The following is a 26,012-nucleotide window of genomic DNA, read 5'->3' as shown; positions in this document are numbered from 1 at the left end:
GAATGAGTCATGCAGGTCAGAGCAAAGTTTTTGCAGTTTACTGGTTTATATTCTCAATGGCAAAATGTCTTTACCCTCTAAAGTTTTTGGAGTGTAAGGTGACATGCATTGGTTACTATTTCGAATGCTGCACGGAATAGTGTTTAAGTTTGTTTGGCACCTGTCAGGTTGGTCTATATTTTTTGGACAATAATTTTGTTTTCAGGAAGTCTAAAAATTTTCTTGGCAACAGTATGACTTTCTTTCTTGGAAAGCAGCTGGTGACAAAGGCTGCTGATAGAAGCTTTTCCTTCATTTTGTTTTAATTTTCATCGTCTCAGAACATTTTATCTCAATATCCATCGTAAAGCATCAGTAGCTACAGTGTTTTCTGCTCAAGCAGGGCTGTTCTGTCCGAATACCTGGCTTTTGTAAAACTTCTTTCCTGGTACCCTGGTAACAGGCTCATGGACACATCAGAAGAGCAGGACCCAGCAGAGTCGCCCCAGTGGAAGCGCGTCCTCATCCTGCTAGAGATGATTCAGAGCCGAAAGTCGATCGAAGAGGTCACACTGCTCGTTGGGCCACTTTATTCACTGCTCAAAAGGTAAGCTACTGCATCACATTGGCAGCGCGGGGGAAGAAATGCACTGTTGACAGCTGTTGCCATCTGTGAGACTTGGAGGAATTTTTATTGTCAGTGTGTGGCCATAGAGAGCTTTTGAAGAGAGGCAGCTTCTGCTCTTAAAAACATTGCAGTTATTGTCTTGGAAAAGAATGACAAGCATTTACTTTGTGCTGCGTAGTGGAAGAACCTCCACAGCCGGTATTATGCTTTGTTGCATGTTTGGTGGAAACAGTGCCCCCCCCATCACACTCTGTTGCGCCGATACCTACGCCAACGTTAGGGTTCTGGGGTTTTGCCTGGTTAACATATATCTCGGCGAAACCCCAGCGAATGAAGACGTTGTTACTTTCACATTTTGCAAACCTTGAGGGGGGCACAGCAGCAGTCGCTGTGGTGATGGACGAGTCCTGCTCCCCTTTGGTGCAGGAGCCTGGAGCTGGGTTTGTCACCCCACGCAGAGTACTTGCGCCAGTGTGTCCTGACAGCCCTGCAGGCTCACGGGCTGTCAGCGCCTCGCCATGAGCTGGCCGTTCTGGTCAAGTGCTTGCGGCTCTCGCAGAGCGCCCAGGCCCAGCAGCTGGTCCTGGGCTTGCTCAACCTGGCTGCCCGCCACTACCCGGTGAGTCCTGCGCCCCACTCCTCATCTTGCCCCCAAACGCTGGCCTACTAATGGTTTGGTGTGGCACCACAGCGTTACCAGCAGCCGCATTTCACAATGGCTGTTTACAATGGCAACTGTAGTTGCATGCACCTGTTGGCTATGGCAATGTAACCGCATGTGCTTAGAAAAGCTTGCTGGGGCCGAGATGCGCTGGTATGGTTTAAGGTATTCTGTAGTCATAAAAACCAACATACTGGAAATCAGCATGAAAACCTCCATAATCTTCTATATGCACATTCTACAGCGAGTAAAAATGTACATTTTTACTTGCCGTAGAATGTACATATCGGAGAGTGTGTTGTAGCTACTATTTTAGCTTATTGTCCACTGGTGGGGAATTATCCCTGCGGTACTGTTGAGCCTGAGTGCGGACTCTGTGCATGCCAGCATACGTGCCGGTTATGTGTGCTTGCCACAGCGTGACTGTAGGAGTACAGGGTTGTAGGGTCCAGTTTTATCATGGAGAAACTTGTGGGCATGGTGGGAGCTGCTCTCATCTTGTTAAATCTGATGACGCATGATGGCATGCTAAAAGATTTTATGCATTGGGATCCTCGTTATTGCAGTCTTCGTATACAGCATTGTTACCAGCAGCACCCGTATCTTGTTTCAGGTAGAGTGTAGCCCACGTCCATTGTCCCATTTTTGTGCTGGGTCCCAATGTATACGTATTCGCTCTGCGCTGCAAGCCACTTTCAGCTGGACTTAACGTAAACAAAATGTTAAGGTTTGGAATTGCATTTCTTAGCTGCGTCATAACCTAATGCTTGTTCTTTATATTTTGTGTGAGAAGTGACGGCAGTCATGGATATAATGAACTCCCCCTTATTGCAAACTGGCTATAGGTCATGACTCATTGGCTTTGTGTCTGCAACCTTCAGTCTTCACAGATGATGTTAGATTACCCGTTTAAAGCCATCTTTCTTATTCTACTTGTTCGTGATTCATATTGCAAGCTTCATACCCCTAGTTATGAGTGATCACAAGCATTGTTGCACTGCGCCTGCAGGAGGAGGTTCTGCACAATGTGACCTCGGTGTTCACATTCATGGGGGCCAGTCTCCTGCGGCAGGATGACAACTACAGCTTCCAGACAGTCATGCAGACGGTCGAGACAGTCGTGCCTGCCCTGCTGCAGGTAGGTCGGCACTGCCTGCTGCTATGTGCCAGCAGGAAGACTAGTCCGAAATGGATGGTGTACTTGGTTTTTTGCTCTTGTAGACACTGCTTGTACTGAATGTGAATGAATTTTACTTTTAAATGTTCAGTCGTGCTGAGCTGTTGAGTCACTGTGGCATCAACCTCATGTAGTGCTAACTTAACTTGCGAAATGCCTTCTTTGCTGTTTAGTCTCCTGGAGATGAAGTGTAGTTGATGCATGTGCCGGCTTGAACATTTATTTTAACAATAGAGTGCTTTCTTGAGGTCTAGATGACTGCTTTTCGGTGGGAACTGAAATGACCTGTGCATTAAAGAGGCCTAAGCTATCTATGCCGATACAGTCGAACCTGGATATATTGAACTCGAAGGAGATCGTGAAATAGTTCAATATATCGATAATTCGATATACAGAAATCGGTGAGATGTTGCTTATGATTGTAAAAATATGATACCATATTTATCACATAATCAACCCACTCGCATAATTACCCCACCCTCCACTTTTGCTGCCGAGAATTTAAAAACAAAAGCGTTAGTCGTTGGTGTGTCCCTCCGTTTCACGCCATCGCAGCTGACAGCTCATTTATTGGCAGCGCACCAAGATGCTGCGTAACGATAACCTCACCTCCTGTGGTGGCGGGGAGTGAACTTGGTAGAGGCTTGTGATGGCTTGATTGCAGAAGCATCTGCCACCGAGGACTTCTCGACCTCTTCGACGGTCTGTATGGCCACCAACTTGGTTGCGAAATCCAAATTTTCCCGCTTCTTAACGTCCGTCATGTGACACCGCACTGCTGTCTGCAACAACGTGAGGAACAACCATCGCACGCATTGTGGATTCATTCTTCGCTACGCACCGTGTCACGTGACCCCGCTCTGCCGCCCATAGAGGAGACCGCATGGGGGCAAGCGGAGTGTAGAGGAGGAGCAGAATTGAAAGAGTGGGTAAGAGGGTAGAGGAAGGGGAGAAAGAAGAAGTAAAGGAAAGGAGGAGGGGCGAGCAGCAGTTGCCAAACCGGTTCTCTCTCGTTCCTTCACGCATATGGTGGCTTGCAAGCGTCATGTGCTGCCACGTGGTGAACAATAACTGCAGATGCGCGCCTTTGGGGAAAGGGCGCGGCACTGCTCAGACCGGCCGTCGCTGCACCGATTCCCTCTCGTTCCTTCTGCACGTGGCTTGAAAACATCACGCGGCAAACGGCCGAGGGTGATGCGATCATGTTTGGGGAGGGCGCACCTTCTGGTGTGTGGTGCAGAGCTCAATATATCGAACGACCGATGAATTTGGAGTTCGATATACGACGCAGCTTTCCTATAATTTTACATGGAATTTTCGAGACGATATTCCGTGAGTTCGATATAACCAAAATTCCATTTATCCGATTCAATATATCTGGGTTCGACTGTAATATGTACCCGCATACCAAGTAGTTGTGGTTAAAATGTGAGAATTTCCCTGCTAGCCACCATTGAAACTCATGTATTGGCCGACCAGTTAAGATGTAGAGGCTCATGAAGTGATTACCACTTAACATGTACTTGCCATAGCAGTTTTGCTGGCACCATGCTAATTTCTGCCTTTCCAAAAAGCATTATCAAGGCTTCGACCGCTGCTGGCTATATTACATTGCGGCAATTTCGTCCATGTTCCGACGAGTTCGGCAGTGTCCATGCCGCTTGGGAGGCCAGGAAGCATCGGCACGCTTCGAAGCAGGCCTTCTTTCTCACAACTCGTCTTTCTTACTGGATTTTTTTGTTTATTCATTGTTCGTACACGATGCATCCAGCAATCATTTTACCTCATGTTGCATACAACAACATTCACGACTGTTAAAGTGCCTTTATTTTTGATTTCAGGTAAAGATTTTTTGTCTCTTCCTGGCCTAAAGAAGAAAGTCAGTTCAGTGACAAAATGGCTGCAGTTTGGAAAACAAGATGGCCCCATTAGGGTGAAATTGCCACCGCGGCATCGTTTGCGTGCAATGAACTAAAAGCGCAGATATGACAAACAGTGTAACATTACTCAAAAACCTGTTCTAAAACCTAAGAAAGTTTCTTTTGAAGTTTTGGTACGTAGACAGGATGTGCTTATCTCTTTTATAGCCACATCTGTGTCACGGAGGAGCACGAGATTTAGCTTACCGTGATCCGCAATCTGCTACTGTGATCCGCCACCGCCCATTCCACTGCACATGCCCAGATCCCTTGACGCCAATAGATGGCGCCACATACTTGATGTCGGCACATAGACCTGCCGCGTCGGGACCAGTCAGCTTGTGCACCCCGCCCATGCGCGGTAGGGGGTCACGGTGGTGGATCGCGGATCACGGTAAGCTAAATGTCTCTAATGATCCCTCGTGATTGGCTGAACAGGGCTGCTAGCTTCCTCAGTGCTGCAAGCAAGTGATGAGATAGAGTATAAGTTGTTGAAGTGAGCAACCCACTGTGAGTAGATCTGTGCATAAATTAGGTGGCACTTATATCAGACCTTTAGTGTGGAAAGGTGTCGACCTTGTGAGCATTTGCATGACCGTTAGTGCCAATTGACTTCTGCAGGCCTGCACTGGAGAGAGCAAGTCAGCTGAAGCCGCAGAGAGCGCTGTAGCATCGGTGACGCGGGTGTTTGTCGGTGCGTTTCCGGACATCCCTGAGCACCGACGGCTGCCACTGTTTGCCAAGCTGGCTGCAACCCTGGGTGCTGGTGACCACCTTTGGATCCTGGCGGCCCAGATGGCAGAGCACCAAGCCACCAAGATGGGTGCGGCAGAAATGGACGAGGCAAGTTTTTGTTAGAAGCTGGAGTTTGTGGGCGCCCTTAACAGAGTTGAGACAGAATGCTCTAAAAAGTATGTAAGGTCACCTGCGGCTTAGGCTTAGAGGGTTCTTGGATCGACGCGTCAATTGGTATCCCTTGCAGACACTTTAAAATGCCTTGATTACTGAAATTGGGCTCCGAACATCCGGATAAGCAATTTAAAATCGAGTATACTGGTGAAGTCTAAAAAGGCGGATACCGTATAAACGTGTGTTAGGGCCGCACCCGTATATAGGCCACACCCCCTATTTCCCGAAGCAAATATTAAAAAAAAAAAATCCATGTAAGGACCCAAACTTATCACAATCTATAGCCTTCAAAATGCACGCGCACAGGAGCTTCTAGATCCCTCCCATGAATGGCGCCCGAAGTCATGGGTCATCATCATTATCATATTATCTCTCTGCCGCGAGATTCCGCAGTTCATACCGGCATCGGTATCACCAGCGCCGGCCACCCCGGCTTTGTTTTGCGACTGTCAAAGGCATGTGAGTAGTGGTAGCGTGGTTGGCATGGTCGCACATCATAGTTGCGGCTCTTGTGTGCTCTCTGCTTTATTAAGACAAAAGCCTTTCTAGGTTCATGAAACAAAATCCTGTGTGCGAGAGTTGTGCGCAAGATCTGTCATATTCCGCGAGCTGTGTTCTTATCTAGCGTTCTGTCATCTGCAATGCCACACTTGAAAGTGCGCAAGCATTGTCACGTGGTAGGAGCGATGGTGTACCGTCCAAACTCGCACTTGCCGGAGAAAGTGAGACAGATACTGCGCCTTTCCTTTCCTGTAAACCAATTATAATTATATGTAGCACTGCAACGAATGCCACTGAGAGGCAAATGATAGGAGAGGAAGGGTAGGCTTTTGCTATTCTCCTCGAGACATCCAAGAGACCCTTCAATTTTTTTTTGTGAATTGCAGCTTGCGACTGTGCTTCGCTGGGTTTTGTACAAGTGGAACTTCGTGTCTACGGACATTGCATCCCATAGTTTCAAGGTGACCGCGATTTCAAACAGTTTAGATGGGACTGAAGACGACTTGTGGGTGAACGCGCACCAGAGCACAGCACCAGCTCGGAGTCGGAAGTTCTGACTCCGTGAGCGACGACTGAATGGTAAATAAACGCTGCGCATTCACTGATTGGTCTGTTTTTACTTGAAAAACAGACCATATGGGCCGCATCACCCAAATTGGCTCTCAAATTTGAAAAAAAAAAAAGTGCGGCCCTTACACGTGTTTATACGGTACACTGAGTGATAACTTCTGCCCTACATATGCTGTGTCGACAGCCCGGCTATGAAGCATTCCCCATTGGGCTCTCACATTCGGCCCTTACACGTGTTTATACGGTACACTGAGTGATAACTTCTGCCCTACATATGCTGTGTCGACAGCCCGGCTATGAAGCATTCCCCATTGGGCTCTCACATTCATTGACGCGCTTTTTGCACAGTTAAAGAAGCTGCAGAAGAAAGCGCAAAGGACATAATGAAATTGATAGCCACAGAACCCAGAGCATTTTCATGACATGTAGGGCGGGGGGAGGATTGTGGTTCGTGCAGACAGTGGCATTGCGCTGTTGCGAACAGGGGATTGGTCAGCTGTTCGGTTTTTGAGGCGTGGGCCACCTACTGATGCTGATGTCCCACCAAGCGTTGCTGTCATGTTGTGTGGTGAAGCTAAATCTGCCAAGAGTCACCGTCACATTGTGGGACGAAGCTAAAATACAAGGGCTGAGATCGCCTCGAGCAAACCACTCATTTGAGAACACGGGGCCGCCCTCGCTCACTTTCTCAGCATATGATTGCGCCAATTTGGCCGACTGGCATGCCCAGCACATGTACTTGGGCAGACAACACAACAGGATTAGGCGAGCGATGCATTACGACTTTTTGGGACCCATGTGACCGAGTTCACTGCTCTTCCCAGTTTGTGATGTCACAGCTCGGACCACCACCTCGGGCAGCTTTTTTCGTTTTCAAACAGTTCGGTCAATGTTGCCCATACTAATCAGCAGCTGTCGCTTTGCCGGACATTGTTTGGTGCAGTCGCATTTGTGTTTGCAACTTCAACACGTGCACGGTCGGTTTCTTTCTCTCACAGCATTCGACGTCGCACATCCTCGACTTTGGCCTGTCCCTCTGTGGTCAGTTTGAAGTGCCTGTACAGATGCAGACAGCAACGTGCCTGCTCCAGTTTGCAGCTGCCTTGCCTGCTGTGAAAGGTGCGTGTGCTTATGTGTGTGATCTTTGCGTGTTCTTTGGGATCTATCGTGTTATCTCTCGGAAATAAAAAAAAGCATCTTAATTTGAGCACTGGGCAGCAAAACTTCACGGGCTCAGTAGGGCTTTGAAGGCCTTTGCAAGTTCGCTGAAAAATTTCACTTAGAAGCTTGTGAGTACCTTTAAAGTGATTCTTCTAGGAGAGCTCTAGATATGTTCATTAACGAGTAATGACTTGATGAGTGCATTCTGTAGCATGAGTTTGCAGTGAACGCCATCTCTGAACATTTGTGTATACATAGAATAAAGGCTGTATACATAGAATACACAAAAAGGCACGGGGATGCATGGGTGTGAATGTTCAGCATCTTGTACAGTGTTGCGTTGGGTGAAAGCATCCTCCCACAAGTATTGCAAGTACCGTGGATTGCACATGTTACAAATGCCAACGTTTCAGATGGCAGCATTGAGCGCCCAAGCCACCCGGAGGTGTTTGATGTGCGACTGTACTCGGACAAGCAGCTGCAGAGGTTTCGACTGATTGTCGCCACCTTCATAGCCAACCTTCTCGGTTCGCCAACATTCTTGGGTCAGGTGAGAAGCCCCAGGGTTCGGCATGCTTGAGTTGACCATGTTTTACAGTGAACTAGGCAATAAGGGAAGGCGAGTGAGAAGGGTGTCAACAGAATTATGATGGAAATGAGGCATGGTGGCGGCACCTGCCCATATGCATCTTTTGTCTCGTTTGTCAATGTACCTTCATCGGAGGGCATGGACAGTAAGTTTTCATGTCTTTTATTCTGATCGCAACAAAAGGGGGCTCTGTCTTTTAGCAGTGATAGATCTACATTCTCTATAGACCATGGCTAAAATTCCATGGATAAGGTTGTTGGCACAAAATTAATAAGGTATTTATTTGGTGTGCAGTGTTGCCTGCCATAGGGATGCTTCACTCTGCATATGCATGAGGTGCTGCAGATTGTGCTTCAGGTGTTCGTTACCTAGGTAGAGTTTGCATCATTTGTGGCTGTAATTATGAAGCTGTGACATCATTTATCTGTGTGTTCTCAGGAAGAAATTCACTCCATTCCTTAAACCTTTCGCTGTCGGGTTTTTCTGGCCGTAACGCACCACCACTGTCTGCTTGGCTTCTGGGAATGAGAATTTATTTTTTGTTATGACTGCTGTACAGGTAACATAGTCAATAGAATATGAACATTTCAGGGCTCTGCAGTTGTTGGTAACATCATCATAATCAACCTGACTATAAATGAGATAAATGGATAATATAAGAAAAAAAAAAACACTGCTCGATACATCTGGAGAGTCCGAGCTCGGCTCGTATTCATAATCAGAAGAGCCATCACTCCAGTTTGCAGTCGAACATCCCGTGCGATCAGCCATTCGAAAGTAACCGCGCACACGGAGGGTGCACTTTAGGTGGCTCGAGAGAAATGGCATATTGTGAAATCAAGATGACAGAGGGGGATGGAAAGAGGCTAAGACAACCTCGTTTCCTGCTGCTAGCCACAAGCAAGGGCGCGCGGGCAGAGAGTGAAAGCAGCGATCGAGTCATGTGTCGACCTATTAGAGAGGCAACGGCATGCCCCTGAAGCAGCTGTATAACTTGCGTACCGCCCCACTGCGATGCGGCACCAAAAACACGGTAGACGGTAGAACAAAGCAAGCAACACGGACGGAACGAAGGAACAGTGACGAGACACGGAGACACCTCGCAAAATGGTAACGACTACGAGTGTCTTGGAGGTAAAAAAATAAAAAAAAGACGAGCATAACCGATGATAATGCTGATGATCTACCCGAGCACGCTATCGCCGCCTGGTAGCGCGTGCACGCAACGAGGCCAGCTAGGTTCAGTAGCGCTCCAAAGATGGCGCTTGTTACTACTAGCAGACGACTCTCGCGGTGGTAATATTGGTGCGATGATTATGTGAGGAAAAAAAAAATCCAATTTTTGATGCCCAATGTTGAGGGTGCGAGCATTACGCGAGTGCGAGTATTATGCAAGCAAATATGGTATGTTGCCATAATGTGCCGTAAAGGGCAGTTTTAGTAATATTTAGTACAAATATAATAATATTTATTATACAATATTTTATACATGCCACACATGATCGAAGTAATGCCACACATTAAAAAAATGCTTTGATCTCCGTAACGAGTGGTAGCGAACGCTTCCATGCCTACACCTAACTCTCCACGCCACACAAGCCCCTGTTGCCCTGAGCAAGATGGCCACTGGCTGCACCGCCAGTCTTCACCTGGTTGCATAGGTGGGTATGCGGGGCCTCCGCTCCAGCAGTACTAGTATAAACTCCTTGTTTCAGCCACCTGGGGTTTATTAATATGCGTCAAAATTGTATGGCATGCGGTCATCTATGCATTTAGCCTTTATTGAAAATGATGCATCTGAAATTTGAATTTGAGACCTCGTGCTCAGCGGAGTGTCGTCGCCTGCCTTTCCTTTGGGCCTGTTTTGTGTGTCCCAGGTGGCAGAACTGCAGGGCAAGGGCGATCCGGTCAGCATGGAGGCCCTGTGCAGTGGCTGCTTGTCGGCCTGCCTGCAGTTTCTGCAGCTGGTCACCCAGTGGAGCCAAGCGCCCAAAGCCCACCACCAGGAGCGCTCCTGGAAGACCCTGTCGGCAAAGCTGCATGACATCGTTCACAAGGTACGCATGTTTCCACATGCCTATCAAAAGGAGTAGGTAATGCCTGTTTATGTCTTGAGCCCAGCAACGGCCTGAAAACAAGCAGTCAGCCCAAGCGCACGTCGTAATTAAATAAGCTGACTTGCTCAGTGGGAACTGAGGACAGACTTTGTTGTTGGGACAGCAACAGAGATGCCAGACGATGGCAAGAGTTATCCTTGTCGGTAGTCACTTTGGTATTAGATAGCATAATTACTGCTGCTGGTGTGAAAAGTGGAAAATGTTTGGCATCACTTTGGCACCACTTTGGCACATAAGCTTTATTTCGAATCAGGCTGGCGCGTTGTGCACTCGAGCGAATTTTGAAGCAGGGCCTGTCGTCTCTTTATCCTCTTCGAGTTCGATATATCCAGGTTTGACTGTATTGTCGTCATTACCCTTATTTTGCTTTTTTTCTGGCTCCATCACTGATCCGTCGTGTCTTGGGTATTTTTTGTGCCAGGTGAATGGACTGCTCCCGAGCGGCCAGTTTGTGTCGGTGGTGCGGTCACTGATGTGCCATGAGCTTCCATCCATCAGACGCAGCGCTATGGACATGCTGAACGGGAAGTTGGCTTGCAAGGATTACTTTGGAGAGGAAGATGTAAGTGCCTGTTTTACCAGTTATGGTCATAGCGTTCATTTTATCAGTTGCAGTCATAGTGTCAGCCTTACCAGTTGCTTTCATGACTTCTTGGAGAAGAGTTGAGGACTCACTCGGTCACGGTGCTGCAATTGCCTTCTCTCTCAAGCTGGCACTAACATTCCATAGTGCTGTGTTGGACCAATCAGATTGCAGATTAGTGATGCACATAGTGATGAATTTCAGCCAAATGGATGACTAGTGGACATGGAGCACTGACAATCATTTTCTTCACTGATATGATTCTCTCAGACACAACCTCTTCTGGAGTTCGTTCCCATGTTGCTCCGAGTGGCTGGCGGTAAGACAGGCACCGCGTCTGGGGAAGAGGCGGCGGTGAACCGCCAGACTGCAATGCTTTCTCTCAAGCTTCTCATCCGGATGCTTGGACCCGAGCACCGGGACACTTTCACAGAGGTGAGGGACGAGACAAAGTAGTGGCGAGGGAGACTAAAAAAAATGAGGGATTGCTTTAGCTCTTGGCACAGAGCGTTTTAATGCTGTTTTCAACTTTCAAAGACCGCAGTTATTGAGACCCATGGTCATACTTAGTCTACACTTCGGTCATTTGGAGTTTCTTTCAAATCATCATCGGGTGATAGAGGACATACACAGCCTGAGGAGTAAAACGTATCTGACATTTCTGCTTTAGAGAAACGCAACTGTGGCATCTGTATAAGTAGCAACATCTGCTATGCAGTTGGCTTTTGATAGTTCAGACTCAAATGTGATTGATAGTTTGTTTGACTTAGGGAAGCTCGTTTATTGCATTTGATGCTTACAGCTCCAAACTCTCAGTTGGAACAAACTTCAAGTTGAAATTAATGTAGGTTAAAACTAAAATTCTTTGCAGCGGCCTGATTCGGGTCACTGGTGTTTGCTGAAAACCTCAGAGCCCTCCTCGAAGCCTAGACATGCCCGCCCCTAATTCTTGGTCATGCTGTGCAGACGTATGACCTCGTGTACCAGCTGCTGTCAGATGAGCGGCTGAACCCCATGCTGCTGAGCAGCGCTCTGCTGTGCTTTGCTGAGCTGTGTCACAGCCTGGCGACGCCTACCATCACCCATTTTGGCCGCCTGATGCCCCGCTTCCTCGTCATTCTGCAGCAGCCACCCCAAGACAGGTTAGAAATCTAATGCCATTCGAGTCGAATGATCTAATGCCATTATTTGTCTGCTGCACAAGAAGATTTTTAATGTTATTGGGTTCGAATGACATTCGCCATTGAATAAGTTTCAGAAACTCGTTCGCATTCGATCACAAACAGAATGTGTACTCCCGACACCAGATAGCGGCAGCAACAAGCAACGCAATAGCATATTCTGCTCACAGTCAAAGTTAAAAATTATATTTCTTCAGTTTTGTTCTTTATAAACTATTAATTTTGGGTGTAAAACTATTAGCATTTTAGGCTCTCGTGGAACACCGTTTCCGGTCAAAGCAGCGGCCCAGTCATGCCAGCGACTCACGATCATTGTGTATCCGCGCATTGCTGTGTCAGCCATGTTGTTTGTTTACATTATAGTGAGCTAGAATACTATCCTAGTGGTGCGAACGGGGAGGCACGGGCATGCTATTTGCCGTAGAAGCCACGAGATAGAGCCACTGCAACTTTTTCTAGTGCCGGCATTGCTGCTGATTCAGACACTTGTGCATGTTTATTGAAGACGCGTAGCTCTTTGGGACTGTTGGTGCATTGTACGGGGAATTTTTCAGCATAAGAGTACTGAAGCTGACAGCAAAAGGGTACCGTTTCGTGAATGGGACATTGTTTATCATCTTCTGCGCTATCATAGATTTTGTTGTTATCGTATTTTTGGTACTGTGGTTGTTAACGCACATGTGCGCACAGTTTTGTTTTTTGGCAATTCACTGTAAAATTCAGTTGTGTTTCCAGCTTCATCCGGTGTACTTCTACTCGTGAACGCGTCTTTTTCGCTGGTTTATTCCTCGTGCATGTTTATCTGTGTCGTTGCCCCTATGTGATGCACTTGTACACACCTTTAGTAAATAATTCTGCTTCCAATGACTTAAACTAGCTTGAGTGTAATTATCTAAGCAGCCTTCTTTCTTACCTTGCCTTTCTGAGCAGTTCTGCAGTGGTGAAAAATCGTCATTGTTCTGTTTCGTCTGCTACCAAAGAGCACCGCGGAATGCTTTTTTTACTGGTAGATGCGAATTGTGTACATTCACCTCTCGGGCTGATCTTTTACTGGCGATTATGGTGAACTACACCTGTGATTCATCTCCCCGTTCACTTATGTTGTGTATTTATATGCAATGTTTGTTTTTCTGAAATGGTTCAACGGCCTCAGAAACTCTTGTGATTCGCTTTTACCCAGGATTGAAAATATTGCCAACCCAATTTCCGGCAATTCTTACATGCAGCGTGTATAACGTCGCCAGGCTGACAATGCACTGGAGGGGAGGATTTCCTTTTCTGTTGTAGAATGCACAGAAGGGAAAACTTTCGGAACTCTGTAAGCCAGCTATCTGTGCAAGCCTTGTTTTCCAATCGAAAAGTTTTGTCACCAGACGATACTTGATGTCTTTGTTGAAATGAATCAGGCACCTCTTTAGGGCGCGTTCACAATTGCGAGTCGTGATGGTTTCGCAAGGAGGCAGCGCAATGAATGGTCTGAACCCGGTCTCGCTCGAGGAACAAGGCGCCGGGTGATTCCGGCCACACCATTCTTCTATTGGACATAGGAAGAGGTGGTGTTCAAACGTTGTGCTCCTTCGACCCAACTCCCTGAGTATTCTAGAGGTATTTCTGGGTTTACGTGGAAAAAAGAGCTTCCCTCTGCTCGTTTCTTGGAATAATCTTGCAGAGAAGCTGGTTTACAGAGTTCCATAAGTTGCCCATTGGAAGAGGAACATTAAACCAAATCTTGGGGTAAAAATTTGGTTATATGGAAGTATCATGCATGGAAACAAGGCTAGAGTTCTAGCCACTATAACAAGTTGCTTTGCAGATCTCAGTGCATCGACTCAATTTGAGGTACATAGAAGGTTAGTTGGTTGCAGGAATGTGGGAGAGGCCTTTGCCCTGCAGTGGGTATAGTCAGGCTGATGATGATGATGAGAAGCTTGGTCTTTCCGCACCAGGTGGCAGAGATGGTTTCCCAAGAGGAAGTTGCACTTCGGAGCCGTTTTATCGCGTGCATGTATAGTCCCTCAATGTGCATTCGGGCTCAAAGTGGCGCTCGCAGACCGCTGAGGATGCTGTCAATGGTTTGACCTTCCTATGAGGATTGCGCTCCCACTTCTTCCTGTGGTCTTCAGCTGTGGGAGCGGCAAACAAAGCTGCTTTAGGAGCGCCCGGTAACTGCGCCACCATCCTGGCTCAAAGGAATGGGAGCCCGTCTTTTTTTGCGATATTGCGCTCTCAGTATGGACTACACTACATAGCACTTAACTCATACAACAACACACAAGAAATGATTTTCTGCTATATCTTGCCGTTCGTTGCTCGAGGAGCCATGCCAAAACGCAGAGGGCAGAAAAAACGCAAGAGTTCAACGTCCAGAGACCCCATCCGACTGCGCTCAGCAGTACGGAGGCAGTGGCGCAGGGCTAGTAAAAGGCGCGGCAGCACCCCTTGCGGCGGGAGAGGCGTTTATCTTCAGTCGCTCTGCTGCCAAGCGCCTCCGTTCGCGCCACTAGATCAGTATTCTGGTTCACTATAGTTTACATAAATCTGTGGGTGACTCGATACTTGGCTTGGATTTTGATGGCTAAAGGGCTACAGCACAGCTGGATAAAATGTTTTTCATTTGAATTATCGTGCAGAAATGTTTTATTCCACTTTAAAATTACAATTAGAAATGCCTTTAATGCGAACTGATGTTCCTTAGCTTCAGTATTCTTTTTATCACTGAGCTGTCATCATTTACATATCACATTATATGTTACTGTATAGCACCGAAAGAAACCGCATGACATGTGATTCGAGTGATAAATCTGCTAGTGTGACAAAGGTATAACACCGAGTTGCGGGCTGCTGGAAATTCGTGTCTTATGAAATTTCATTTATTTATTATTATTTTTTGCTAAACATCCTTCTCATTAGCTTCCTCTTAGTGCGCAGAGCTGCCTGCTAAGAAAATCGTTGAAATGGAACCACTTTCTGAAAATTGTTCGTCGCTGAAGTGGTGGAGAGGCGGTAATAATCGCATAGCCTTGTGTTGTTTGTTGATGCAGTTTGAAAATGCCTCGGTTTGAAGAAAGTTTTATTGCGGTGGTGTCTGTTGTAGTGGGGTAAGGGTGTATATCGACTCCCAGGATGAATACAAAATTTAAATACAGACGTTTGACACCGCATCTTTCAAAGGTCAAGCAAGCAGTTGAGAGATTTGGTTGAGTCCCACATTGGGCTGTGCAGGACGTGATGACAGAATGTTTAGTCCGACAGACAAGTTTTAATCTGACGAGCCAACTCAATCCCATGTTGTCAAGATAACATAAACATCCAGCTCGATAAGTGCTGGCAAACCTCAGCTCATGCATTCTGTCATGGTGCTGTCAATTCTTGAGACTAGCGATATATTTGCGTCCAATATCCGAAGCCTTCGCAGCAATTTGTTGTTATCCCATGCCTCTCCAGTGGAACCGCACATGCTTTTTCGTCCTTACCCGAGCCTAAACAGCCCCTTATCTATTGTTGAAAATAGACAGTGCTCGCGTTACAGTTGCAGGTACAATCTATACTAATGAGCAAACTAAATCAGCGACAGCCTTGCTTCCTTATCCGTGAATGAAACGAAAAAAGTTTCCCTTAAGAGCCCACAAGAGCAGTTCACATGGTCATTGCAGGCTGGTAGCCATGCACCATTGCTAAGGTTGTCTCGCCGTAGACTCTTTGAACAACTCCGTAGGCCGAGCGACACAGATTGAAGCGGTCGTGAAAGGGTGCCATTTACTGAAACACTGCGAAACATTCAAGAATTTCATGCCACAGTACAACATATTGCTGAGGTGCAGTGTTTGAAGTTCATTAGATAAGTAATGCCTTCAAGGTAATGCGTTCTTTCTCTGCACTTTTAGTTTTTGCGTTCCCAATGCCCAAAAGCAAGTAGCACTGGGGCGTTTATAGCTATACAAGTGTGTTTTGTGACACTAAAGTATGTCATTTGTCGGACACTTCAGGTCAGATGTGGTGACCTTGGCACTGGTGACTGCTCTCCATCGACTGGTCGAAAGCCTGGCGCCATTCTTGAGTGCGTACATGACAACGATTCTAGTTCAGGTGAGTGTTTTCAATTAACCGTGTTGTGTTTGCCGCAAAGTCCTTTAAAGGGAGAGAACACTGCAATTTAGGCCTCGATTTTTTTTCGGCACAGTGGAAAGATTGAAGTCTAAAATGTTCGATTCCAAAGCGGTTTTGGTAGAAATGCTGTAGAGAATTTTTAGCGAGAATTTTTCGATCATGCATGCACCCGTTTTTATGTAGTCCAACCCTGAAAACCATGAGCAGCGACCGTGTTGACAACTGGTGGTCGACAAAAAAGGCATACTGAAAGCAAATTTAAATTTCATTTGCCAAACTGTCATTAGACATTTTTTTTTCGTATAGTAGCGTCCTTTTCAGTTTCCACACTTAAGACTGTTACGGCACAATAATGTGCGCCTCATCGACGAAAGCTTTAGTGTGCACTATCATTGCTTCATTCACGGAATTCCAAACATTGTGGCACCATCTAGTGGCATAAGCTGAAAGCATGCCTTCCACAGTGCGAAAGGAAGGGTGGTTTTTATGTAAGGACGCACTGGAGAGACTGCAAAATATAATAAAATGTGACAAGCACTCCTAGAAGAAAAAATAGTGTGCACTTACGAAAATCAGCGATATTTTGCTGAGATGTAGTCACGTGGGCTATTCCACTAAAACTAATAAGGTTTCTCCACTATATAGCACCTCGGTTGTTTTTATGCCATTTTCAATGGCTGATTAAAATTGTAAAACCTCTTTTCTTTGATATTGTAGGGCTTGATCTGTACTATATGATGCAAGATCTTTTCATCTCCACCATAATCTCATGACATATTTTGGCAAGTGTTCTGTCTCTTTAAGAAGGCCTCGAGCAGTGTCACGGTCTTTGGCATGTTGGAGGTCCTCACTGGAAATGTTGCCCAACAGGAAAATTGTCAAGCTACTATCAAAGCACACTTGGTTTAGTTGATCTTATGACTTGCTATCGCTGCAGCAAAATAAAATATAGGAGGCTATGTTTTACAGTTTCTTTACTGCAGCGATAGAAAACATCACCTGTTTTATGATGAAGCGAAGTGCTTCTACTAGGCTGTAGGTAAAAAAGTTCCAAGCAAGCTGTACACTACCGTGTTGAGCCGTAAATTTAGTGAGCAGTGGAAGTGCAGTTTGTTCAGTCAGTCAGTTTTTTTTTTTTTTCGTTTTTTTTTTTTTTCCAGATCTCTAAGGCCAAGATTTTTGGCCCTATTTTCCTCTTGTTCCAAGTTGTCTAAGTGCAGTTGATAGGTCACATAGTTTCGCAGATCTTGTTTTTGGTGCAGTGGTGGTTCAATCTATTTCTCGTTCTTTTACTTTACTATTATTACAAGAGTCACTCAGTTATAAGAAACATTTGAAAATGGTTTGGTTTGTTTTCCTATGTCTGTCATGTTAACAACATTGCATACAAGAGACATGGTTACAGAGACACTCGGTTACTAAGGACAACTTTTTCAGGTCCCTGGAGTAAATTCTTCACTATTTAGAAGAGACACAACCCAGGTGTGCTCATGCAATGCATCTGGAACGTACCAACTCGTACATGATGCACTTCGGATTCCCTTAGCTAAATTCTGTTCTATATCAGTGTCCTTTTTGTTGTGTATGTCAGGAACTGAGGAGTGCTTCCCCAGGATTGGAAAGTCAAAACGGCACTGCATTACTGTTACCTACGAAGCAAATCAAAATGCATGAATGACATTCAGCATTTCTAACTCCTCACTGTTAAAATTTGATCACAAGATGAAAGCTTAGACTCCTGATGTCTTTCTTTGTGAATCATCTGAGGGTGACGAGCATGTAAGAGTGCCTTAAAGGTATTAGAGCAATAGAAAGGCTTGCAAAGTGAAGTACTTTACCACCAGAATTTGGGAAGGAATACACTCTGCACTCACAAAAATACATACTAGTGTGAATAATTTCTTTAAGCTTTCTTGAACAATTTCCTCTTAATACGTGTGAATGCATTTATATGCTGATGTGCAGTAAACTGATCAACACAGTGCTTTTAGATTTTTTGGTTACAAGAGACCTTGCTTACAAGATACATGTTTTTCGGGTCCCTTGAATGTCTCTTGTAACGAGGTTTTACTGTATCACCATTACTACTACTACTTGCTACCAGGTGTGCATAATGCAAGTGTCCTCTGCAAAAGAAGCCGCTGGTGGCAGTACCAGTAGCGCAGCAGTGAGCCAACGGCTTGAATCCACCTCTTCGCACCTTGCCCGTCATGTTCCGGCCCGTGTCCTTATTCCAGCCATCGAGGAGAGCTTCCAGCAGCTGAGCAACTTTGTAAGTGACTGACCTTAAAAGTTGCTCTCTTTGCAAGGTGTTAGATGTGCCAGTACCGATGACTTTTGTTTTGTTTTTTATATCAGTAATCATCCGAGCCTTATTGACATAAGCACACTTTGTGGTGCATGCTTGTACCCAGGTGAGACAGTCGGCAATCTAAATTTAAGCTGCTTGTTATAATTAAAACTCATGCATTTCATTTTGATGAGTACAGGTAAGCCTTAGTATATGCAGAGAATCTTTGAAAACCCTTCACAGGCAATTCAGAGGGAAAACGTTAATTTGTGGCTAAAGTGGACTGTTGCGTGAGTGATGGGGGCGGTGTGCCCGCATTGTTTTAGTTTCACCGTCGTTGTTGCCCTTTTTAACAGAGAGTCTCGGTGATGTCACCGATCTGACGATGGCATCACTGATTCAACGGGTCGGCCGCTGCTGTATGGCCTAATGGGAGTACTGGTGGCAACGAGCTTTGCCGGCTTTCCCTCCATCGCTTAAAATTGACAACATCAAAAGGCTTGCAAATGCTGCAATGGGAATGCGACCACCTCGTCGAGCGCGCACTACTGTCTGCCCCTGGAACCACCGCCGCTCTCTGCCAGCGAAGCTGTCAAGCTTCAAGTCCCTAGCGCGGCAGTAAACCCTCATTAAAATTTTTTACTTTACCCTCAGGGTACAAAGTACATTGCAGAGCGCTCCAGCCGCTTTGGCTATGCCTAGCTGGCTGTGTGTTGCTGAGACGCTCATGCCGCCTAATGAATTCACCCAACACTACGTTCACAATCCTTCCTAGCACTAGCCCAGATGATAAAGTAGTCAGCAGGCTCCAACACCGTCACATTTTTAACTGTCATGCGCTCTGGCGTACACTTTTTTCGCACCCTGTCCAACCCTTCGAGCTCAGGGTACAGCTTTTCCTCGAGTTTGTTTTGAGCCATGAATGAACTTTCTTTAAGTTGAAAGCACTGTGAAACTATTAACTTCATTAAGTCCAAGCTAAAAGTACATGGTACATGGATACAAATAAGTTATGAAAAAGAAAATTCTTTGTTAAGTTGATAATTTCATCACCACACCGAATTTTCTTCTATCGAGGTTTAACTGTCATTTTTTAATAGCCCCTTAGTTTGAGCACCAATCTTAGTTTACTTTATTTTTTGCGTTCAAAGCACAAAGTTTGTTCTGAAGTGACTGGATGTATGCGTTCACTTAATGTCATACAGCCCGACTGTCACTCAACTTGTTATTCAATCATGGACGGTGTTTCTTTGGTGGCATTCCTGACTTTTCAGTCATAACATACCGCCGCTTGCGCAAGCTGGCAATGTCCGCAATCTGTGGCCTCCGTGTTGACGGGGCCTATCCCATGATCTTCCTTTTTTTTTGCGACTCCAAGTAATATCTTGGCCAAAAATGCATGAAACTATAGTTAATTGGTTTGCTGGGGTTAGGAAAAGCGGTGGCGGATATGCTTGTCACGGCTTAGTGACCGGCTCTCCTAAAACTTTCGTTGCCGCTGTGCTGTCCCGTCCATTGCAGGCGGCTGCCCTGACGCCCCTGATGTCCGTGTTGGGTGAGCTCATCAGCAACCTGGAGAAGTCGGACCTGAAGGGCCACCTGCCACAGCTCCAGGAGCTGGTCCTTCAGCTGCTGGCATACCGCAAGGACAAGCCGGAGGTAGGAAAAGAAGAGGAGGCCCTTTCCTCTCCTATGTCATCCTCCGATCTGCTCTAGATCATTGCTATTAACGTTCTGAGTGTCACTGAAGTACCTCTACATATAATCTTCACCACGTTCCAAAATGTGTGCTGGAACGCAGAGCTAGTCTGCTTGGGTTAGTGCTGTCATCTGTAGCATGTTTCTTGAAGCTTGTATTATCATTTCTTCGCTGTGTTTGTTGGTTGAGTATGGCAGATCGTGGAGATACAGTACTAAGCCCCCTCTCTCTATGTGTGTGCGAGCTCTCCTTTGCTTGCATTTGTTCGTTCAAGTATTGGTGACGGTGGTTCTGCCATCTATTCTAGCTAGTTGAGCCTCGTTATAATGGACAGATATATCGTGAATCATGAGATAAAATGAAGTGAAAGCAATAAAAGTAAAGTTTGGATGGGTCTGGGCCTTATTTCTATGCGAGTTTTATCGCTATAACAAAACGAAATAAAATTCTATCAATTTTAACGCAGCAATTTTTCTCATTCACGTGGTAAAATATATGTAAAGAAGCCAAAGAAAACTTTCAAGAAATGCAATATTTTGATTACTTAAATCGCCCACCATCGCAATGTGTGTAACGCCTGCTCATTCACGTGGGACGCCATGTGGGAGAGGAAACAGAATCTAGCATTAGTGTCTGACAGGTAATTGATTGACACAGCGACCCGTGCACGCATGCTGCACAGCGTCTTTGTAGAACTGTGATTACAGGTACTTGACACTTGTTTGTTCTGCTTCCCAGACTAATTTAACCTAACTCAGCTGTAAGATCCTTCTGGAATCCTGCCGTGTTTTTCCTGTACAGTCTGCCTTGATTTCTCTCGAATCACTTTTTTTTTTTTCTCCTTTAGGACTGTGTTTCTTGAATGTCGCCTGTGTTACCGCTGCAACCTTCCTGATTGTCATGCCGCCTGCTTTTCAGGTGGATGAGGAGGAAGTCAGTGGCGTCGAATCTGGCATTGTGGGCGTTGTGACGTCCCTCTCATTCAAGCTTTCTGAGGATACCTTCCGTCCATTCTTTTACAAGGTCTGTCAACTTCGCAACTTTTCCTTTCACCACAATGGTTTGATAATTTTGCCCCGTTTCACATGCTGCTGTCTCACTTTTTTTGAGAAAGTAATTCTTTAAAGACCAACTACAGGGTTATTCTTTTCTTTTTTTTGGGGGGGTAAAGAAAAACATGCCCTGTGTCACGACACTGTTTGGCCGAAGAGGTCCTTGCACCATAAAAATTCATGATCACCATCATCACCAAAACGAAACATACTGCACCTTTCAGCCTTTTTCACTTGCTGTTACTTAACTACTAGCATGGTAAATGGCATTAACTGAACTGCCAATGGTGCTGTAGTTTCGGAGTCTGACTCTGTGCGTGCTTTATGCACTGGCTAGGGCGGTACCTGGACGACGGTACCTGTACCGTCGTTCAAAGTTATCGTCAGAGCAATGGCTGCTTGGGGCTTCTGTTTTGAATTGATGTCAGCTTGTGCTTGATGAGCAGTGCTCGCTTAGCTCCATGATGTGCTTCATATCCTCTCGTTGGATGCCACGGGCTGTCAACTAACTGCCACCGCTGTCCCATTCTGAAATATTTCCAGATCTACAACTGGGCGGCTGTCGAGGAGAAGGACAAGAACAAAGTCCTGACATTCTACCATCTTACCGAAAGGCAAGCAGTGACTACTGATATGTTCATGCCATGCTGCATCAGCGCAGTGCAGTTAGCCCAAAGAGCGTGGCAGAGTTGTTATCTTGTATCCAGTGTGATTATTCTTTTTAAAAACATGAATGCACATCGTATAATCTGCAATGTACATCCTTTAGTAAGGGGTGTCATCAATCTTAGAGCTGCCTTGTTATGTTTACTACTCAAGTGCAATAAAACTGCATGCTCCTGGCCAGTTATTTCTACCGATTTTTAAGTGTGTAGTAAATTTTGCTGTTGGTAAACGACGTTGTGAAGTGTCTCCCCTTCCTCTTTCACTCACCACTTGCAGGCTTTCAGAAATGCTCAAGAGTCTGTTTGTGCTGTTTGCTGGAGTGTTCGTGGAGCACGCCGCTGACTTGCTGGTGGCAACGAACAGTGCCAGAGCAGGTAACTGGAAATTCATTTCTCCATAACTTTTTTCTCTCTTCTTTTTTTTTTTCTTGGGGAACATGGTATCATGGTTTATTTTGCACTAAATAATGCTCTGCAGAGTCTCTCAGAGGTACAAAATTAGATTAGTTGGACAGAACTGATACACTCTGTCAGCTACGAAACTTATATAGATTTAATGAATATTACTGTCTCACCCATACAGCCTGGAGCATATATTTGATCACTAAGCCTGCATTTTTGTTTGTTTGATGCAAATGGGTAAGGCATAGCAACGCTCAGCGACCAATGCGCTGAAAACGTGCCGGCAGCTGGCAAATCTCCCTATAACCTCTGCTAGAATCCACTGGTGTAGGTGCAATCTATTCTTGGTTCTAGATTACGGATAAACGTCTGTACTATCATTCTTTGCTCGTCCAATTATAGCTATATTACATTATGACTGTATCAAACTATGCTGTGATCCCATAGAGTTTGGTATATCTGGATTCCACTGTACATCCGAGTTCGGTGTACCAAGGTTCTGCCATAATATAAATGCTGCGATTCATAAGCCATATTCTGTGAACCTAATCTCCAGTTAAAAATATGCAATTTCTGTTTCACATTTTTTTCATTATTATTATAAATTCAGAACGAACGTTAAGCACAGGCTCATAGCTGACAATTCTGCTACATCCTCGTCATGTTACGCAGAAGGAGACAGTGTTGGTGATTATTGGTTGCATTCTTTCAGTGGCAACATGAGGACGTATTTTTTCACTCTCCCATTGCTTTTCCTGCAGAGGAAGGTTACTTTGAGGATGACGGAAAGAGTTGTCGCCTCCTCAACCATGTCCTGGCCACTCTGAGTGGCTGCTTCCATCATGGCGGAAAACGGTTTGTGACCCGCGAGAGAGCCACAATCCTGCTCAAGCCTCTCGTCAACCAGGTACGTGTTGATTCGAACGTTGAGGCTTGTGCAGGGTTGGTTGTCAGTTGAGTGCTGAGGCAAGGAAGCAGCAGAACATGACTGCACGGTATCTAACTGCATCGCCTCTCCGTGCTCCAAGGTGGAGAACGAGCTTGGCGGTACAGAGGCAACCCAGCGGCGAGTGGAGCGCCACCTGGTGCCTTGCCTGGCAAGTTTTGCGGCCGGCTGTGAAGATGCCATCCGAAAAGAGTGGCACCAGAAGCTGCTATACCAGATGCGACACTCCTCCGCACGGGTGCGTTTGTTTCTTTCGCGGGTGACACGGAGCTCCAAACGATGTCTTATGTAGGCATCAGGGGCACATATTTCAAAAGTTAACGAAGTAGATGCGCTGCTTGCCACAAACGAAAAACCGAAGTATTATGTTTGCAAGGATGAAACATATCGCACGACCTGCAAAGACGCTAATCTTGTCTAAAATTTAGAGCAGCTTTTTTTTTTGTCGTGTTATTTGTCTATGCTTTTGAACATGAAAAGCAAAAAGCAGCAGAGACCGCTGCATTTACAGTGTAGACGTACCATCATTGCTGAAACGCGGTTCGTCGTATCAACTGCAGTTTCTCATTGTGATCGTAGACATTCCTCTCACGTCAGTTCGCATTTTACGATCGTGAAACTAACGGGATTCTGCCGAATTTCCAGTAATTGAGCCCCATTAGAGATTGCCAACGCCGTGAGTTCGTTACATCAACGTCAACCGCCACAGGGTGTTCGTTACACAGAGTTTTCAAATGCATGCACTTCAATGAGAGCTGCGTTTGGGGAATTGAAAAACTTTAAATATCAAGGAGTTCGCTACATGCAGGTTCGTTACATTGAGGCTTAAGTGCATATCTGTACCATCATACCGCATGCAATTTGCAAATGTGGAAGCCATTTGTAAACTTATCATGATAAGGCACTAGTCTGCTTCGGGTGTTTAAATAGGGGGATCCCTGCAAGGAAACAGTTATTTTTGAATGCTTATTTCTTTTAACATTTCATTAAAAAAGCACTAAATCTTCTTCAAAGTACTCACCACTGAAGACAATGCTTTTATCAAATTCATCTCTGCTTGAAGCATCTCTGAAACTGTTCAGGCTTGGTGCTATGGAATGCCTTCTGCAAAGCCATTTTCACCTCCTCTATGGCGGCAAATGTTTTTCCTTTCGATGTCAATTTCACTGTCAGAAACCTTTTATAAATGTGGGGAGCGAGCTTGCGTTTGCACATTTGGTCTTGGTGAATTAGACATCTTCCATTGGTCAGAAGCTTTTTTTTTTTTGCGTTCAGGGTCCTCACCATAGCACCTACGTTCGTGTCCTGTGATGCCCTTAGAGAGAAAGTTTTGGGTCACTGTCAGTTTGATTGTTCAGGTCTTACTGCAAATTTAAGTGCCTGCATTTGTAGTTCTGTGTGAGTCATGAGCAACAAACCTTGCAGCAACACTTGTTGGGCCAAATATTGTTTGAAACCCATTAACACAAGCTCCAGCTCATGCCTTTTGCATCTGAAATTGCCACTTTTGCATATTGGAGGATTCTTGTTGATTTTTTTTTTTTTTGAGCATTTCCGACATTCTCGTTGGCAGGGATCATTAGAGGGCTCGCAAAATAAGGATTGTCTAGGACAGTCACATCCTCTTATCTTTTTTTAATCACGCTAAGGATTAGAAAACTTGCATCCAGATCAATGCTTCTTTCCTGAGGGCCATTGGGAGAATTTCATTTACTACTGCGGCGTTTTTTTTTTTCTTTCTTTTAGGTGAGAGCAATATTTCAGGCAGATTCGCTCCTAGTCAACTTTGCAGGAGGTGTTTGTTAGTGTTCATGCGAGTCCGCATAACCTTCTACAGCAATGTCCTAGATACTGACTCGCAGCATAGTTAAGTAACGTTACTAACGAGGGAGCACTCAGTTTGCAAGGGGGGCTCTCTGTGTTTGTTCCAGGTCAGATGTGTAGCAACGGCGCCCAGCAGGTTAAAGTAAAATGGCTCATCATGCAAGCAGCGCTGTTAGCCGTCAAGGAATGCACAAGCTTTCACTTATGAAGTGTACTTTTGGATGGGTTAACGTCAAATGTGCTCTTTTCTGCCGGAGGTAGAATGTGCCTGGCACTCTATCTGCGCGTATGGCAACGTAAGACCAGATGGTCGAAAACTTGGAGCCCTTCACAACAGTATTTGTTATAGCTTGAGCTGCTTTTGGGGTGATTAACCCTAGAAACCAAACCACCATTTTGCATTGTATCAACTACTTGTGTTGTGGGAATTATACTTTTTTGCTTATCCATTGCTTTATTAGCATGCTGAAACAAAGTTTTACAGTTGGTGGCACTCTTTGCTGTTGGCTCATTATGTTTGTTGCCGTACAGTGCACTAAAACTTTCATCATGGGCAATGGTTTGTTTTACAGGTACGGTACACAACACTGCTGGCATTTCGGGAGGCAGTACGGAAACTGGGTGATGACTACTTGTCACTCCTGCCTGAGGCCGTACCTTTCCTAGCCGAGCTGATGGAAGGTAACGATGGATGCATTACATCCTTTGCTTCAGGGTGAAGGAATCTGTTTCGTGTAGGCTGCGTGCTTCAAGGGCCCAGCGATGTCATAGGATTGTTAGCTTTGCAAAGTAAAGAACTTGATGTGAATAACAGCATGCCAGTGCATCTTACCGTTGCTTTGGGCCCTGGCATATCGTGTCACCTAATTTCTAATGCTTTGGACACTGTAAAAGCTACATTGTTGATCACCGTGACAACGCAGACTTGTGAACATTTTATACTCGATAATTCAATCATTTATTCTGGCTCCTGAAGTCTGAATAAACGAGGTATCGCTATATTGTTAGGTAGATGTGTTGCTACCTCACTCTCACTGGGGGAATTGCGCGTC

General features: G+C 45.5%; 1 protein-coding gene across 2 annotated transcripts in view; it reads left to right on the top strand.

Moving 5' to 3' along the window:
- l(2)k09022 (HEAT repeat containing 1 homolog l(2)k09022) overlaps positions 1–26,012 on the top strand; it is a 127,586-nt gene that overhangs the window by 101,371 nt on the left and 203 nt on the right. For both annotated transcript variants that reach the window (XM_084578264.1, XM_084578263.1), the window contains exons 23-41: positions 443–586; positions 1,034–1,226; positions 2,278–2,406; positions 4,986–5,207; positions 7,343–7,463; positions 7,919–8,055; positions 9,972–10,151; positions 10,633–10,773; positions 11,065–11,229; positions 11,761–11,936; positions 15,962–16,061; positions 18,187–18,354; positions 19,894–20,031; positions 20,990–21,094; positions 21,667–21,737; positions 22,066–22,163; positions 22,952–23,097; positions 23,219–23,374; positions 25,533–25,641. In XM_084578264.1, the coding sequence (XP_084434390.1) occupies positions 443–586; positions 1,034–1,226; positions 2,278–2,406; positions 4,986–5,207; positions 7,343–7,463; positions 7,919–8,055; positions 9,972–10,151; positions 10,633–10,773; positions 11,065–11,229; positions 11,761–11,936; positions 15,962–16,061; positions 18,187–18,354; positions 19,894–20,031; positions 20,990–21,094; positions 21,667–21,737; positions 22,066–22,163; positions 22,952–23,097; positions 23,219–23,374; positions 25,533–25,641 (2,699 nt within the window). The remainder of the gene's footprint in view (positions 1–442; positions 587–1,033; positions 1,227–2,277; positions 2,407–4,985; positions 5,208–7,342; positions 7,464–7,918; positions 8,056–9,971; positions 10,152–10,632; positions 10,774–11,064; positions 11,230–11,760; positions 11,937–15,961; positions 16,062–18,186; positions 18,355–19,893; positions 20,032–20,989; positions 21,095–21,666; positions 21,738–22,065; positions 22,164–22,951; positions 23,098–23,218; positions 23,375–25,532; positions 25,642–26,012) is intronic.

Source organism: Amblyomma maculatum, chromosome 9 (genome assembly GCF_055883805.1).
Source record: "Amblyomma maculatum isolate TAMU_Amacu chromosome 9, ASM5588380v1, whole genome shotgun sequence".
NCBI classification, from domain to species: Eukaryota; Metazoa; Arthropoda; class Arachnida; order Ixodida; family Ixodidae; genus Amblyomma; species Amblyomma maculatum.
The sequence above is the reverse complement of the archived record's forward strand: the minus strand, read 5'-3'. Positions and strand labels throughout refer to the sequence as shown.